General features: G+C 41.0%; 2 protein-coding genes across 2 annotated transcripts; one reads left to right on the plus strand and one right to left on the minus strand.

The window, feature by feature from the left end:
• Positions 1–332: 332 nt before the first annotated feature.
• Positions 333–5926, minus strand: LOC308316909 (interleukin-18 receptor 1-like). The gene is made up of 10 exons (XM_080765694.1): positions 5835–5926; positions 4445–4673; positions 3343–3520; positions 3078–3231; positions 2808–2873; positions 2578–2701; positions 2265–2431; positions 1500–1646; positions 967–1119; positions 333–733 (listed from the first exon to the last, which is right to left on the minus strand). Exons 1-10 carry the CDS (start codon positions 5875–5877, stop codon positions 336–338), a joined length of 1659 nt encoding a protein of 552 aa, XP_080621820.1. The 5' UTR covers positions 5878–5926; the 3' UTR covers positions 333–335.
• Positions 5927–6760: 834 nt separating this feature from the next.
• Positions 6761–15880, plus strand: LOC308319656 (coiled-coil domain-containing protein 81-like; the record flags this gene model as incomplete). Its single annotated transcript, XM_080769770.1, has 16 exons — positions 6761–6866; positions 7065–7126; positions 7383–7536; positions 8634–8818; positions 9260–9334; positions 9719–9899; positions 10624–10741; positions 11779–11872; positions 11955–12101; positions 12453–12557; positions 13036–13205; positions 13714–13792; positions 14353–14457; positions 14690–14799; positions 15328–15453; positions 15742–15880. Exons 1-16 carry the CDS (start codon positions 6800–6802, stop codon positions 15878–15880), a joined length of 1917 nt encoding a protein of 638 aa, XP_080625896.1. The 5' UTR covers positions 6761–6799.
• Between the last annotated feature and the right edge of the window lie 1981 nt (positions 15881–17861).

Genomic DNA, 17861 nt, shown 5'->3' on the forward strand with positions numbered 1-17861 from the left:
GTTGGCAATTTTCTGAGGAAAACTGCAAGACTGCAACTCTTTCGTTGAGCCAGAAGTATTTGTGTGATGAGTCATCGCTACAGTCTGTGTAAACAATGTTTGTACTCGAGAGGTTGGATTAATGTTTTATAAGTTCCCAAACATATTACTATTTTGAGCAGCAAAAACACTAATAACCACGGCCACATGCACAGAGGATTCGGATATAGACTGTTTCTAGAAAAAGAATACTGTATGTGTCTGGAAAAGGATGTTTTTCTCCGCACCTTTTTGTTTGACCAGAAATTTGGCCATTGATTGACTGCATCCTAGCTCCTTTTCTTTTTGGTGAGGCCTTATGACTTATATTGGTCAGATTGCATTTCAACTACATTAGCAGCGTGTGTGTGGCCAACCATATATCTTAGTTGCAGTGGAGCAGGTAGATGATAGCGTAGATGTTTCCAGAAAGAAGAGGAGAGGGTTTGAGAGCCGGTGCCTCTCCAGATGACAGCGGGCCTAACATTGGCAAGTAGTCGTAAGCCTTCTGGAAGAGAGCTCTGGGGGTGAGGGTTGCTCAACCCCAGAGCCGCTGTGGCCTTTGTCTGGATCAGTACCAAGCATGTCTGCCGCTCCACTAGGGCTGCATGGATGTCACTCAGTAATCCAGAATCTGAACCTGGATCTGTATATGTAGGAATCAGAACCACTCTGCGGCTCTGTTCTATGCAGTTCAACACCGACTCTGCCACAGCTGCAAGAAACAGTTTGAAGGGGTGACTTTGTTATGTTACCTCAAAGAGTGATGTTCACTTAAACCCTATAAACTTAGTTGGTCCCCCGGGGCTCTTTTTAACTCTCTACACCAGATGTCGTCTGCAAAAATGTACAAGCTCTTAACAACTGGTGCTGTGAGGTTTTAAATTAGCTATTTTTGCCGAATGTTTGCCAATTTAGGTTAACTTCTAAATCTTTATGAATACATACCTTCCCCTGGTAGGACATCACGGTCGTAGAGACAGAGGTTGTAGCCAAACTCTTCTTCCAAAACCTTCTCTAGCCATCTCTTGTCCTCCTCACTGAATCCAATGTCTGTGTCGTTCTTGTAACACATCATATAAGCATCATATATCTTTCCATCTGAAAAAACAAAGCAAAGCCAGACCGATTCAGCCGTTGGCAAAAACAAAATTGCCTGCCGGCCACGATAGTGTGATATTAGTCTGTCTTATTAGCCAGGCTAACGTCCGGGGATCACCAAGGGGTCCAAATTACCTTTACAGGTCTGTACATCTGAGAGTGTATGGACCGTAGGGGAGGCTGTCTGAGTACATGCAGTATGCTCTTTTTCAGCAACGCCCTGCTTAACATTCACTAAGTCAAGATAAAAAATGTCCCCCATTTGCACACGGTCAAGAGTTACAGACCCATAAGGGCCCATGTGGACCCCAGGTGGGCCCCGGACCAGACAATGATCTACAGTAAGTGAGCAAATAATCACAAGAAGACAGAATTCCCACCCAAGGAGTTTCTATGGCAACCGACTGTGTCCCGCAGAAACAGAGTGATGTCAACTCTCAGCTTTACGTAAAGGACTGTTGACGCCACACCAATTACTACGATGATGGGTACGACGACTTGGACCACAAACAAGATTCGAGAACGAGCTGTGGGAGAAAAGATAATAGATTCGTATTTCATAAATTAGAATTCAAAACAATACAGTCCTCTCACCATTCATGTTAGTTGTATCTGTGAATGTTGTGAAAAAATTGCGACAAATATATCATCTCTATCGGGTGGAAACCTCATATGTCCAAAACTGTTAATTTTCAGGATTCAAATTCAAAAATAGTAAAGTTTTCAAAAAGTAGTAGATCTACAAGCTCAAAATATGTCGCTTCGCACCACGTTTCAAGCTTGTGGATCTGCAACTTTTGACGAGTTTGTGTGACGCTGTGCATGATCCAGTATGGCATTAATTTACAAAGAATACAAGGTTTCTGCCTGACAGCAACGATATCTTAATGTAAAGTAAACATTTATGGAATGGGTGCATGAAAACTAGGGTCTGATGTGGAGCTCAGACTTCATGTGGCTAGTCTGTCACGTCCGTCATGGACAAATGTGAAAGCAGTTTGTGAGATTAACCCCCGACAGACACACAGACAGACCCATTTGTAGATGGCTCGCTTCCTACAGAGCCACACCATGAAAAGCAATTATTTCGTTTTGCATTAATAATTGTCTGTAGCCGTACAGGCCAACTCTCAAGGTTGACATACCCCTTCTGGTCAGTCTGATGGTGACATTGTACATGGTGACAGTCACATTGGTCATGTCAGCGGTTGATGTCAATATACAGCTGTAGTAAGGGTTTGACAGGTGCTCCTCTGACACTTTTATGAAGGTTAGAGATGCTGTCATTTTTAGTACATCACCTGCAGTCTCTCTGGAGGAGAGAGAAGAGAATTTTCATCTGTGATTTCATTTGTGATTTGTGAATTGTGTGTGTGTGTGTGTGTGTGTGTGTGTGTGTGTGTGTGTGTGTGTGTGTGTGTGTGTGTGTGTGTGTGTGTGTGTGTGTGAGGAGCTTACCTTGTAGAGTTGGAGTACACTGTTAGCGTGGCGTCATCATCCACATATGAGTCTCCCTTTATCCAGTCTACCTGATCATACTCACTATACAGGATAGCTTTGCAATCAATCACCAGCCTTGAGTCTAGAAGAGAAAGTAGTTTCCACATGTTATACTACGGTATTTAAGCACAAGCAGTAATCTTGCAACATGCAACCAAAAACCTTTAAATGGACATGCTGAGGCTTACCAACATCTACCTCAAATACCTGTCCTGCTGGAGGTGAGATAATAGTTGGAGGTTGATCTGGCTTTTCTGTGCAACATAAAGAGAGAACAATAATTTTAGACCATCTAAATGTTTATTTTTTAACTGGCTAGAAAATATATAATATAATATAACGCAACGCAACATAACGCAACATAACATATATAACATATATAACATAACAACATATAAATAAACAGTACGTACAATTTCATAATTTAAAAAAAGAAAGAAAATAAATGTAAATCTCACTGCTATTGTCGACAGTGACATTAAATATATGTCTCCTCTTGTACAGCTGACCATCATACAGGTAAGAGGTGGTGCAAGTGAACAAAACACGGTCCTTCTCTCCAACTTCACTGAAGCTGTAAAACTGTAATGAATCTGGCAGCAACTTATTGTCCTACAAAAACAAAATAAAACAAAGTACGGTATTTATGAAATAAAATAAAATGCATTGATTTGTGTATTGCATGCTGTTATTTCTTTCACTGTAACTTCTTATACGCAATACCTTGTGCCAAGTAATGTTAATGTTTTTGCTTAGTCCAGGGATATTTAAATCATCTGGGCATTGCAATTTGCAGGATGGCGGATTACATGTTTGAAGGTAATGGGTTTCCTCAAGACAATGACGAGTCTGTAACGGATCTGAGCACACCTTCAAACGCCAGGTATGGATCGTGTCATTCCTGTTATAAAGAAAGACAAGGCCTTAATGAAGATCCCACTGCTCTTTTAAAACATTTTAATGTTAAATCAACACTGAGGATTTTACTTGGCTAAGGCTGCTGTGGTGCTGCTATGCAGTATGCACCGTTTGAGAATGTAAACTCAGACTAAATCTGCCATAACTTTAATACAAATATGTTATAGCCCTTACTTATATGACGTTGAGATTGCATATATCAATCAAATGTACAGACACAGAAGTATATGGCAGCTGTTACTGCTGCCATGTCATGGTTTTATTTCTGTGTTTTGTCCTCTTGGGGGCGCTCTAGGTGTGTTCAATGTGTTGTGGGTTTCTCATTGTGTGTCTGTGTCATAGAGTATTAAGGGTCTGTGTTTACTCCGGTTTGTGTGTGAGAGAGGTCAGAGGTTATCTTTGCGCAGAAGGAAATGCACTGTCTGGATCGCTGAGAGAGAGAGTTCTGTGCAAAAGAAGTTGGAATTAAGAAAGAAAACAAAGTAGACCAGAATAAGTAAAGTAAACTAGAAGAAGTAAAGAGAACTATAACATGTAAAGCAGAAGAAAGTAAAGTTAAGTAAGAGAACTATAACATGTAAAGCAGAAGAAAGTAAAGTTAAGTAGCCTACAGCAAAAGTAAAATTGAGAAAAGAAGAGAAAACAAAAAGGGTTTTCAAGAAAGACTGAAGGATCCAAGTCGACCCCCCCCCCATTCATGTGCAAGCAGGCAAAGTGGTCAGTATTGTATTTGTTTGTGAATCTTATTGTGAAAGTCATGTATTATTATGAATGTATTAGTATGAACGTCCAATTTAATGTTTTGTTTTGTTGTCTTGTTTTTGTATGTCAGTTCTACGGTGTTAATAAACAGCAGTAAAAAGAACTCCGAGTCTCGTGCGATGGATGGGCGGCACAGCAGCATTACCCCAGAGAACATGAGTAGTTCCCTTGTTGAGAAGGTGAAGCATTCAGGACTAGCAGGTACCGCCCGTGGGTCAACAGCTGCTTATTGGGCTGATCCATCCCATCCTGGACAGTGGGATAAGTCCAGATCAGTTCAGTATCAGGGCGTGCTTGGAAAGGGCACTCAAGCACTGCAATGTTACCCTCGGCCACATTCCACCGTATGCTTTTCCTTGTCCTCGCATCTGCAACTGATTTCAGACAAATTCATTTGATTCAGCATTAGAAGCCCTTTATAAATACACATTTTGCACAGGAATTTGACTAGGTAGAAATGCCATTAAATGGGGGTCCGTAGACTAATGCATGTCAAACTGGGGGTCCTTGAAATTAAACTGGTTGAGAATCACTGCTAGAGCCGAAAAAATCTTCTCTTATGGGGGTCCCTGGCTTATCTTTTCAAATGGAGGTCCGCTGGCTAATTATTGCCAATTTGGGGGTCCTTGACATGAAAAAGTTTGGCAACCACTGATATAGGCTACTGGTGGTACATGAATGAATAGTGGAGGAGTGGGCTCAGTCAGTGGCCATCCTATAGTGCCACCTAGACATGTATTTTGCGTGTCTTAAGTACCAGGTCTTATTACGTGGTCAATGCTCTTTGATCACTCAGAATAGCCAAATGGCATTGATCACGCCTCCAGGTCTTATAATGGTACTTAACACACACAAAATACAGCCGTCTCCACATGATTGACATGTAATAAGCTGGGGCCTCAGAATGTGGAATGTGAATAGCCCATGCTATCAGAAGTTAGAATAGATCAATGGGCTGGTGGCCACCCTGGCCACTCTGTCTGCTGTCACAGTGTATATCTTTTCTATGTATGCACACCCAAATCTTATGACATCAGTATAAGTGGCCGAGAATAATAGGTTACTTTTGGTACAACAATACAAACAGGAACACACAAAACAACACATCCTTGTACCCTAATGGAAAAGGGTTTATCCGTTTGTCTTCTTCTACCAAACCTTTCTGTTTGCACAAATCTCTCCATGCACAAACAGTAGTATACATGCCACACCCTGCACAACAGAAAATCAAATGCCTTTGCTGTTTTGTTTTCTTTTTCGAGTTTGTCTTTGTCTAAAAAAAATCAAATGCCTAAGCAAATTACACAACGAAAATAACATCTGATCTGATTTGATATTATAATTAATGTCCAGAGAATAATATAGCAATCAAACACATTTGCTCAAACAACTCTGTTACTTTCACTTTCATAATAAAGTAAGCCTTGTGCCAAATGACCTGCTGGTAACCAGCTAGGTCATGTAGCCGTGCTGAATTTATATCCCAATCCCATTCCCAAATCCAGTGCACTCTCTTGACGTCTTGAGACTCTTACCTTTAAATGAAACGAGCAGAGCTAGTAGGACTTTGATCCTCATGACTGTCTCGCGTTGCCAAACAAACTGCCTCTCGCAATTTCCAAATGCAGTTCTATCATGAGGAAATTAAATAAAAATGGAAGTTTTCGTTTCGTTTTGTCTGACTTCCGGTCAGTTCAGTAGAACAGAACACAACAACGAACTATGGAATGTGGCGCCGCATGCCACTATTAGGTCCTCCTCCTACAACATAGGCCTACTGAGCTGACAGACATGTATACAGTATGGTTCATGCTGTTGTATGCTTTTCTGTACTTCACCAGTATTTGGGTGGACATGTTAGGATTAGAATAGGACTATTATAATAATTTATAATTAAAGAAAAGGTGCTCTTCGGACTTGGAGCACAGCGGCCTATACAGGTCTCTCTGCCAGGGCAGGTGTTAGGCTACTGTAGTCTCCTGGCCTGGTGATATAAGTATACCGGTAAGTACATCAGATATCCCATGTTCAAATCCCAGCCCTCCATATATAGTTCAATCAATGCTGGGGGATTTCAAGTTCAACTGGCTATTAACTGAAGGCACATACAAAAGATTAGGCTACTTCAAAATAACCATGATGAAAATCATAATGCTTTCGACGACATAACAGGCCTTAATAGGCCTTAGGTCTATTTAGCTTGAAATCGTTTTGTGTGCTTGTGTGAATCCTTTCCTCTTTATAAAGCCCAGCGGCATGGCTTTTGTACTGCGGAGGGTGTTTTTTATTGTGCCATCGCTAATGGCAACCAACACGGTGGCTCTGGAGTCTGGACTTCACACTGTTTCAGCCAAGCAAGACAGTCAGCACTGCTCAGCAGGGGAGAGCGAAGTCAGCGAACATACATTCCGACACACCTGCCTGAATCAAGAGGATCGGTTTCGAAATAAACTCAAACAGAGCGAATATCTCCAGGGCCCATGCGGGATCCGTTTAAAAAATGATTGATATACTACTGTGTAAGGAAAGGAACCTCTTCCCAACTCTGTCGGGTCTCTCGGAAAAAGGTCAGCACTTCAGTGAATACCGGTAGCCTATTATTCTTGGCTTATAGTGTAGGCTATATTCTAAAATAGTCAAATATTTAGCCTGTGATAGTGTGATTTCTCGTTCTCTAGCGCAAAGATCCGCTATACGCTGTTGTTGTCATGAGTCAATGAATGGGCTGGCATATCTGTTATTTGTTTTTGGTTTTTTTCCCCCAGATATCAACAGCATTTGGGCCAATGTGTCCGCCTACATTGAATGTCAGATGACCTTACAAAAGGTGATCGTTCTTCCACTCCACAGGCTCTTATAATGAAATGTATAGCCTACTGATTTGATGTATTAAATATTCTAGGCCTACGTTATATAGCAGATCGCAGCGGAATGATGTACAGTTATAGGCCTAGACTGATTTCTTACTTGCACGCTTGCATTATTGACTGACTGACTGACTGACTGACTGATGGATGACTGATTGACTGATTGATTGATTGATTGATTGATTGATTGATTGATTGATTGATTGATTGTGACAGGGAGTCCACATGGAAGGGCTGGGAAAATTCACTTTCTCTCGGCAGAAGTTGGATGTGGGCAGCAAGTTCATCACGATCCAGCGGCCGATTTTCCTCCTGGCAGAGAAACTTGTCCAGTCCCAGGGATTGAAGCAGGTCTGGCCACTGGCTGCAGGTGAGCTCAAATAGTCCCAGGGATTGAAGCAGGTCTGGCCACTGGCTGCAGGTGAGCTCAAATAGTCCCAGGGATTGAAGCAGGTCTGGCCACTGGCTGCAGGTGAGCTCAAATAGTCCCAGGGATTGGAGCAGGTCTGGCCACTGGCTGCAGGTGATCTCAAATAGTCCCAGGGATTGGAGCAGGTCTGGCCACTGGCTGCAGGTGAGCTCAAATAGTCCCAGGGATTGGAGCAGGTCTGGCCACTGGCTGCAGGTGATCTCAAATAGTCCCAGGGATTGGAGCAGGTCTGGCCACTGGCTGCAGGTGAGCTCAAATTTCTGGGTTCTTTTTTTCTTTTTCTTTTTTGAAAGCAGGAAAAAAACCACTCCACCCATTTTCAATATCATCTGTTGGGCACTGGCCTACTTGGAACAATGCAAGTTGGAAATGCATGACCCACCCAGTTATTGTATGTGTCCCTTTTATGCCCATATATGGAGTTATTGTAACGATGGAAGTTGGAGTTCCGTGCCCCACCCGGCTATGCAATACCCGTTGTAGCCTACTAGGGGTGTAACGATACATTGATTTTTTTTTTGTGGCTTTCACCTTTATTTTATATTTTTTATGGAGGGACAGACGGTAGGCTAACAGGGAATGGGGAGAGAGATGGGGGGAACAGACAGACATACAGACAGAGACGTGATGCATTTATAGATAGATGATTGAAAAAGAACCACCGCTCATCCGCTGAAAAAACTTAAGAGAGGTGCTGGAGCCACAAAGGGAAGATGAGAAAAAATTAAGGGAAGCTCCCCACACTCAGATTCGCGCATCAATGTATTTATTTAGCAAGCTTTCGGTCTACTGACCTTCTTCAGGCATGAAGAAGGTCATAGATAGATGATTGAAAATGGGTGGAGTGGTTTAGGTGAGGACCAATTGGTCCATTATAATACCATTGCTGTCAATAATGTTGCAATATCATAATGAACATTTGAGGACCAATTATAGGAAGGCTGGTCTGACTGGAAAATGGGTGAAGTGGTCCCTGAACTCTAACAATATTAGTGCGTGCATGCGTGCACATGCGCTTGTTTCCTCCATTCTGACAGCAATGCATGTCCCGGTGGTGCAGCTGAACTACACAGCTGTGTCACAAGAGAGTCCATTTAATCGTGACGTGGTGGAGGGCTGTGTCAGAGAGACCCTGCTCCTTCTGCAGAGAGCACTGGCCTCCAAATATCACACATTCCTTGCCTTCCAGGGAATTGGAGTTTTGTACTTTAAAAACAACAAGGTGATGTCTTCTGCTTTGGGGGGTCCAATATTTTAAACATATTACATTAAATTATAATATGCTTTATTCCATCTGCCTGTATGTTCTTTTTTCTTTTTTAAATAACTTTTTATTGAATTTTTACATTTTCACATACAGTAGATGAATTATGAAAGGTATAAATTATAAGCACAATACAATAAAACAGACAAAAAAAACTAAAAGCACAGAATAATAGCAAAGATTGCCAATCTACAAGTGCACAGCTCGTCAATATGAGACATTGTGAGCTTGTACATCGGCTATTTGTACAAGAAGTTTATGGGGCTTAAGTGGTGAAAACAGAAGTGGATCTCAGCTTTTGTCAGATCTAAGAATATAGGCTCAAAAGCTTGAGAACAGAATATTGACATGTTGCATATAATCTCCATTGAATTTAACATAAATTAATCTTGTTCAAAGGTGCGGATGAAGTTCAACAGGGACTTTATTAATTCCATAGATGGAACTGGTAGACTACTCATAGCCTTTTCTCATGTGAGTAGATGAGGAGTGTGCACACTGCAGATGCATGTATGTGTGCATGTGTACTGTATGCGTGTGCTCACATACATACATGTGTATAAAGTTTTAAATTAAATATTTTATATATTAATAATGTAACTGTCAGGTTTGGCTGCTCATACAACCACGTTGTCTGGGAACGGTTTAAACTTTAAAGCCTTCCACACCAGCGCTAAACCATGCTCAAATGAGAATTGAATTGGAACGTTTATTAACTGTTCTAAGAACTGTTCTAAGAAGTGGAAAAGCCCTAAAGTCTGAGTGTAAACTGGTGTGTCTGTGTGTCAACATTTGTTTATGTGTAATTGTACGTGTGTGCGTGCGTATATTACATCTATTTGTCTTTTCCCCCTCCAGAGACCTGGTACTAGTGTCTCTCTGATGACAGGGAGACCGTCCAGTCTCCAGAGGCCACAGACATCTGTCACACTGCCTTGTGTCAGATCACCTGAGCCAGGAAAGAAAATGGATGGCAAACCTGGAGTGTGGCTCATCCCGGCCCCTGCTGAATCAGACAGAACGGGGAAAGATACAAGAGGTGAAACAACAGTCAGCTAACAATCAGTCAAACAAACAAACACAATAGTACAAGTGATAGCCTACCACATGCAATGTGATGAATAAAGAGATGCAGTTGATACAGACAAAAATGCATTTACAGATCTGGCATGTCATTGTTAGCTCATTGACTATGACTCACGTTATGTTGACTCATGTCTCATGTGTCACATTACTGCCGTTTTCCAAGACAATGGTTTGTTTGATTTGGAAGGAAGAATCCATTGGGGTCAGTTCATTTCAGCGTAGTTTAAAAATACATTTCTATTAGCTTGAAACTGGCTTGATATAGGTAATACAACACACTAATGATTGTCGTATTTTAAATTAATACAATTTAAAGTACAGATTAATTTGTCTAAAAGTATAGCCAAAAATAGTTACTGAAGGAAAGACTGATTTGCCAATTAAAACATCCATTACTTGTTAACCTTTTAGTGTTTCAATTATTCATCACTGATTCAATTATTCAGCAACGTTTTAATGACTTTGGAGAAAATGTAAACAAATGCCATATCAAACCATAAAGACATTAATGGTATAATGGTCGATCTACACAGCTGGGTTCTGTACTATGTTTATGTGCAATATGGTTGGGAAGCTGTGAAAAGATAATGACACATATCGATGCCTGTATATATGGTCCTTTAATGCTTTGAGAGGAACAGTGAACATGTTCACATGATATCGTTGTGCCTCTTTAGAAGATCCCCAGTCACAGCAATCCAAATCCCATCGGACACTGCTGCCTGCCAAGGTGAATGGTGTCAGCCTCTCTGAAGCATTGAATCCAACACCACCCCCCACAGAGACAACTGACAAGTACAGTTTACGCACACGCACACACACACACACACACACACACACACACACACACACACACACACACACACACACACACACACACACACACACACACACACACACACACACACACACACACACACACACCAGACCTAGAAGTATGGACCAGTGGTGGTCCTATATTGTTACTATCCTGGGGCACAATCCAGCTCCATCAATGATGCACAAACAACCTGTGGGACAGATCCCCTTCTGTCAACAGCAACCAGCTTTCTTGAGACTATAACATTGTGGTGTGACCCTCCTCATATACTGATGAGAGGAATAATTCCTGTGACGTTGGAATGTTATAGTCATTGTTTTAATCGGCACCGGAACTCATCTGGGTTGGATTTCTACACCAGTGAACCATGTCTACTCTGTACCAATTAAGATTAATTAGTTAATGCTCTGTGCTCATCACAAGTGGCCAAGCAAAGAGAATAGAAACCGTATTATGTTTGTTGCCTCAAGGAGAAGCTGCAAGAAGTACAGATGATTATGTGCGTTTTATTTAAATACAACAAAGTCTGTGAAATCAATGTTTCCACAGTTCCTCACATTTTCATATTTCAACAGACCCTCTTTAGAAATTAGAAAGAAACACTAACAACAGTTACAACACACTACCCATTCTTTCATGATGCACTAAAAAGTATTACAGATAAACTCAACTCAAAATGTATATGGTCTCATATACAAATCTTTTCTGAGGAATGCCTGGAATATGAAATGATAAAAACATTTAATTACAAAGACATGGGTCACTATGACCTATTTATATAACTAAAGGTTAAGAATGTCATATTGCTTCCAGCTTCATGTCTCACACAAAACAGTTTCTGGTTCAATGGAGCCAGTACTACTGAACCATTTTTGTGTGGACATCAGACATGAAGACAACAGGAAATTGTCGTCGTCCAACTTATGAAAATAGTGTGTGATCATGGATGGCGGCAGAATGAGCAGAGTGCGAATGTAAACGCATATCTGTGTCTCTTCCTAATTCACTGTAGGTTAATTTCATCTATCTTACCACCAGAAGGCTCTCCTAGAATAGAGGAACCTCACTTGAGCAAAGGTTGTACTGGCCACACCCGTGCAGGACAGGTGAGAAGAGTGTGTGTGCATACATGCGTGTGCGTGCAGTGTTTGCATTGTGTGTCAACCATTTAAGGCCATGTCCCTGTAGGAGCTGTGTTATCTGTGCATGCAACGGGCCCAGAGGAACGTTCCGCTCTACCTGAGAGAGGAGAGACTAGCACAGGAGAAAGCTCAGGAAATCATCTTACTCTTCAAAGAGCAGCAGAAAGACAAGCTGTACCTGCACAAAGAACAGGTTTGTAGCATATGCATCATTGTGCTGGAGAATGTACCTGTACATGGTAGGGCATTAAGAAACTCCACTAGTAAATAACTCCACTAGTAAATCCACTAGTCGACCTTGTTGATACTAGTTTTTTTTATTTATTTAGTAGGCCTCAAAATCAGGTAGATTATAGTTATAGTCACCAATGTACACATTTTTTAAATGTACAAATATTTATTTCCAAAAATAAAAAACTAGTCAACTAGTAAAAATGACTAGAAGTGAATGCCCTAGTACATGGCAATGTCCATTGTCCATATTATATGATATTATTATATTATATTATCAATAATTTTCAATGTGTTTGCGTATCTGTGGCAGGCCAACAAGAATGAAAAACGTGATCATGCCAAACAGGTGTCTGCATTCAATCTGCAAGTGTCAGAGGCCCTGAAGGAAGAGAAAGCTATCTGTTCTCAATACCATGTGAGTGCATCCAATGGAACTGCAACCCGTTGTGACCTTGTAGATCTGCTATTTTATGAGTGCACTTAGTTGAACTCAGGGTTAACAATAACTTTACCAGCTCAGTGGCCTTGTGTTTAGAATGTCCGTTGTGGAACTGAGAGGTTGTGGTTCAATCCCTGGCCGAGTCATACCGAAGACTATATAAATGTTATTCAACGCCTCCCTGGCACTCAGTATTGAGGGTAGGATGAGAGGCAAGTCCCTGTGGCAAACTAGTCATACTGTCCAGGGGGTGTACTTGCACATCAAGTTCCCTCATGCTGGTAACAGGAGATAGGCTCCTGTCCACGCTCATAAACTGGTCATTCCCAATGCTACTTTACTTACTCACTTTTACAATAGCATTGTGCTTCATGTGGCTCAACTATGTCTTATTTCATCTGTTCTCCTCAATGCGGTGAGACTAATAATGTCACTTTGGGGCCTTTATGTTTAGAGTTCGTTCATCTTCCCTGAACGGCCCCTGACTCCACCCAGAGAGATTAAGCAGCGTTGCTACTTTGATGAGCTGCAGGCTCAGATGGTGCAGAGAAGCCAGCACAAGACCCAGTCCCATCAGGGACGCCTTCTCCTGGAGCATCTAGAACAAGCCCAGTTAGCCCACGAGTAAGTCTGGAACAGTTCTACTGCTCAAGTCATCTGCTGACATGTACTATATACAGTACAGTGTATATAGTACATTATAGTAGTAACTAGTAAATATAGTATAGTCTCCTTAAACAAAAATCTCTCATACCAAATGCATTAGCCTGCACCAATATCAATAATTTTAAGCTAGCTTCTTAATAATAAACAAATTAACAAAATGTGTAAAGTGATATACTATGGTTGGTTAATGGTTATTGCAGTGACTGTTTAAATGAACGTGCATGAGCAAGCATGTGTGTCCGCAACTGGTCTCATCAGTCCTCATCAAGTCACCTTTCGCCCACTCCGAAATGAGTTTGACACCCCTGATTATACACAGTACAATCACAAGTGTTTGTTTAACTCAGAGAGGGTAAACATGAACTCTTGTTAGGTAATTGTCTGTGTGTGTGTGTGTGTGTGTGTGTGTGTGTGTGTGTGTGTGTGTGTGTGTGTGTGTGTGCGTGTGTGCGTGTGTGCGTCCAAGGATTGCTTTGCAGAAGGCCCAGCAGTTCCAGCAGAAACAACAGAGAGTTGAACATTATCAGAGGGCTCTGGACGCACAGGCAAGAAAGATTATATTTAAGGCTTTATTATAGATACTATAAGCTGTTTGATATATTAAAAGAGTGAAAATAGTTAAGCCACGATTGGCATTTAACTTCTAGTTCTGAGTCTAGTTCTGAAATAATAGCAATTTTTAAAAGGCTCACAAACTTACCTCTGTATGTCTGTTTTATTTGTCTGTCTGTGGGGAACATATTGCAATATATACTTGAAATGTATATTATGTTCATATTTTAAATGAGCTTATCTCTTGATAAGTTAGTTGTTCTGTACTAATTTGCTATGCTAAAGTGCTATTGCAGTCATCTGCAACAAGTTGCCCCTGAGAGTGTAATCTAGTGTAGGAGAGTGTGACATTATTTTGTCACCCTTCCGGTAGGAAATCGAAAGATTGTTTGATTGATTGATTGAATACATTATTGGCAGAAATGTAAACCGTACAGTCAAACACTTGGTTCTAAAGGAAAAAGGTCCTTGGCTTGCGGTCTTGTTAACATTCAGGTCCTGAATCAATGAGAGATGAGAGATGTATGTTATATTTTACCCTCCTATCCTTTAGGTGGAGGACAGCATGGGACTTCCTGAGCATCAACCTGACAACTTGGGGTTTGGTCGAATTGAGACACCAGCCAGTACTCTAGAAAGTCGAGAACGGGCACAGAAGGTCATTCGTAGCTTGCAATGCTGTCGTTGGCTATATTTATATAACATTACACGCTAATACAAAAAGAAAATACTGAGCTCAGTTGAGTTTGCAATGGTGGACTCTGGACAGGTTGAATTTTATATGATTTGAGTTTGGATATGTTTGGGGTTTGGCAAACCTTTTCTGTGCTGTGTTTAACAATTATGTTTTCATTTACCATAAGTAAGATTATATTGTTTTGAACTGGCAGGTGTTTCAGGAGCAGATGAATGCTGCTTCTCAGAAACGAGAGGAAGAGGTGTCCAGTCGTCTAGCACGGAAGACCGAAGAGAAGGAGATGCTTAATCGCACCCGAAGGGAGTGAGTAGAGGGAGGCAAACAAATCACAGTACAGTAAAAGCAAACAAAACATATCCAAAATAATTAGAAAGAAGAGCTGAAAAATACATCTGCTGAAGAAAGAATTTTTTTGATTGACTTATTTTTTGACATATTTAACATGTACAAGTTAAAAAAAAACACATGCATACAAATAAAAGGATGAACACAAGAAAGCTTGTAGGCTTATTCCATTGTGGTCCTTTTACTCCTTTCAAAGATGGTTCAAAGTTGTTCTGTGGTGTTAAGGAATCTGAAACTATATGAGCAAAAGGTGCACAGTGAGGTGCCAGCTAACGGAAAAAATACTAGTTCTGAAAAAATGTATAGCCGCAGACTCGCAGCTGCCAATGCCAAACGTTTACTGTGGACACAGAGAAGAAACCAACGCTTCGGACAGATATATTGCCCTCATATACCCTGAAGTAGGCAGTATATATGAGTGTGCGGCTATACATTTTTTCAGTACAAGGAATCTGAAACACCTATCTTTCTTCTTGTCTTCTCTAGGCTAATATTGGATCGTATCAGTCGTTTCGAGAAGATGCAGAACCTGAGAGTATCACTGGAGGACACCTGGAGACGCAGCACCCACCTCAAACACCAACGAGACCATGAAGAGAAGATGTTCCTCAGGTGGGTAAAAGTACAGCCACAATCCAACGCTATACTGCTCAGCTTTGGCATGCATTACCCTATGTTATCATCACTCTTCCATCCAATGGCATTTTCATACGTCAGTCCATTTGTGATTGATTGATTGATTGATTGATTGATTGATTGATTCATTAATTTATTCATTGCTGCCTCCTCATTTGATTGTTTAAATTATTCATTCCTCCCTCCCTCCCTCCATCCATCCATCCATCCATCCGTTCATTCATTCATCCATCAATCCACCCCTATATCTGGCCTTACATTCAGGTCTGGCGCTCACCTCCTGATTGATCAGTGTGAGCAGTACAGACGCTGTTACCAGTGCAAGAGGAAGACATCCAACTGTGGACAGAGCAACATTTGGAAAGAATCTCATTACATCCCTGGTGCACGACATATGATCTGACACTACAAACCTCCGTCAGTGCAACCGAATTTGATATCCAGTTGTGATTGAAAAACATATATAAAGAAAATATATCATACCGTATACAGTATATATATATATATTATGTGTGAAGTACACTCCAATCCAATCTACATAGTGTATTTTGAGGATATTTTCTATCAATAAAAGTATTTGGTGTGTTTCCCTTGTTCTCCTGTACATGGTTTTGAATGTGGTTATGAACTGCATGTATGTCTACAGTACTGTACTGTACTGTACTGTACTGTACTGTACTGTACTGTACTGTACTGTACTGTACTGTACTGTACTGTACAAACATGCATAGAAACATTGTATATGTGTATCTGGTTGTGTATACAAGTTACACAACCAGATAAACTGATTTTGGTTTAAGGAGGCATAACTCAGAAAGCAGAAAGGAGTGGATGCTCCTCTTGTGTCTTGGATTACAAACCATCTTTGTGACAGTTGGATGCAGTAATGAGCAATGCGTGGGTGAAATGGAACGGTCTTGTCTCCGTTCTAGTCGTTGGTCCGACAACGACAACCTACCTCAAACCCTAACCTAACCATAACTGCAAGTACGGAGCAGCGCATGTTCGCCAAACTTAATGTCGGTCCTATGGTATGTCGGATAAGCATGCACACTGCCACCTGACTCCACTATGGGGGAAGTAGCCTGAGGAAAGTATTGTACAACTCAAAAACGTCAAACGTTTTAATCAAATTTATAGCAACAAGTCTAATGTTATCACTGAATTCAAGTTTAATTATCTTAAAACTGTTTGACTGCGGAACACGCTAAACCCGTCTTTTTCCCATTGTCTTTCCCTGTTAAACACGCTAAACCCGCCTTTTGTTTTTTATGTTTTTTTTATTTTTTAAGTTTGACAGAATGAAAACAAAGGGAAGAGTAGGTAATGGAGAAATATAATTATCGACCGTTAACTGGCTGTTTCTTTGACTGAGTGATATGGCTAGGTTGACTGAACTATGAGTTTTGGGGTTTTAGCTTCTTGTTTATCCACATATCATTTCACACTTCTCCGCAGTTGGGTACGCCTGTTAGTGTGTGTGTGTGTGTGTGTGTGTGTGTGTGTGTGTGTGTGTGTGTGTGTGTGTGTGCGCGCGTGTGTGCGCGCGTGTGTGTGCGTGCTTCACACCTCAGCATGGTGTCACCCCACACACCTTCCTGTCTTTCTTAGTTCCTGTGTTCCTGGTAAACAACAGGCACCTACGGTATGTTTTCTGAGAAAAACAGTCACACATACAATCACACTCACATCTGCACGACATACACATACACACACACACACACACACACACACACACACACACACACACACACACACACACACACACACACACACACACACACACACACTTCCAATAGATCTGTCAGTGTGTTATAGTTATAGACAGTTGTATTGGCTGCATGGTGTTACTTGGTTATAATGTGAGAATTGTCAAAAATGCATATAGCCGCACACTCCAATGCCAGACATTTATTGTGGACACAGAGGATAAATCTGTCTTAAATCTGTGTGTTATGATGTGAGAATCTGTTTTGGTTTCCTGCAGCACCTTTTGTTTTACTACGTTGCCCCCTGCTGGTCATATATGGTTTGTTTTGATTACATCCCTGTCCATGTATCTATAGTTTACACCCAGGCAACCCTCTGTGAATTTGTCTTTGTGTCATATGAAATTTGTAGGAGCTTTCCAACTTTACAATTAAAATCGTGCTTGATTTAATTAGATATGAAGTACTGGTGTAATTGTGGAATAGATCCCAATTAATCTATCACTACATTAGTTGCCTGTTCAAAACTAAACTACACTTTATGAAATCATTGTTGCAGCCCACACACATATATTCAGGCCCATTCAGAACACATTTCCCAAATCTCAGTGATTTATCCACACATCGCTCTGTGTGTGTGTGTGTGTGTGTGTGTGTGTGTGTGTGTGTGTGTGT

The sequence above is a fragment of the Protomyctophum bolini genome (assembly GCF_963924005.1).
Source record: "Protomyctophum bolini genome assembly, chromosome: 1".
NCBI classification, from domain to species: Eukaryota; Metazoa; Chordata; class Actinopteri; order Myctophiformes; family Myctophidae; genus Protomyctophum; species Protomyctophum bolini.

Excerpts from the sequence above, each read along its gene's own strand:
- LOC308316909 (XM_080765694.1), bottom strand. The coding sequence starts at position 5,877 with ATGAGGATCAAAGTCCTACTAGCTCTGCTCGTTTCATTTAAAG. Across the intron at positions 4,674-5,834 it reads TCTGCTCGTTTCATTTAAAG|TTGCAGATGCGAGGACAAGG; the intron begins GTAAGAGTCTCA and ends GTCTGAAATCAG. Across the intron at positions 1,647-2,264 it reads CATCAGACTGACCAGAAGGG|CTCGTTCTCGAATCTTGTTT; the intron begins GTATGTCAACCT and ends TTTCTCCCACAG.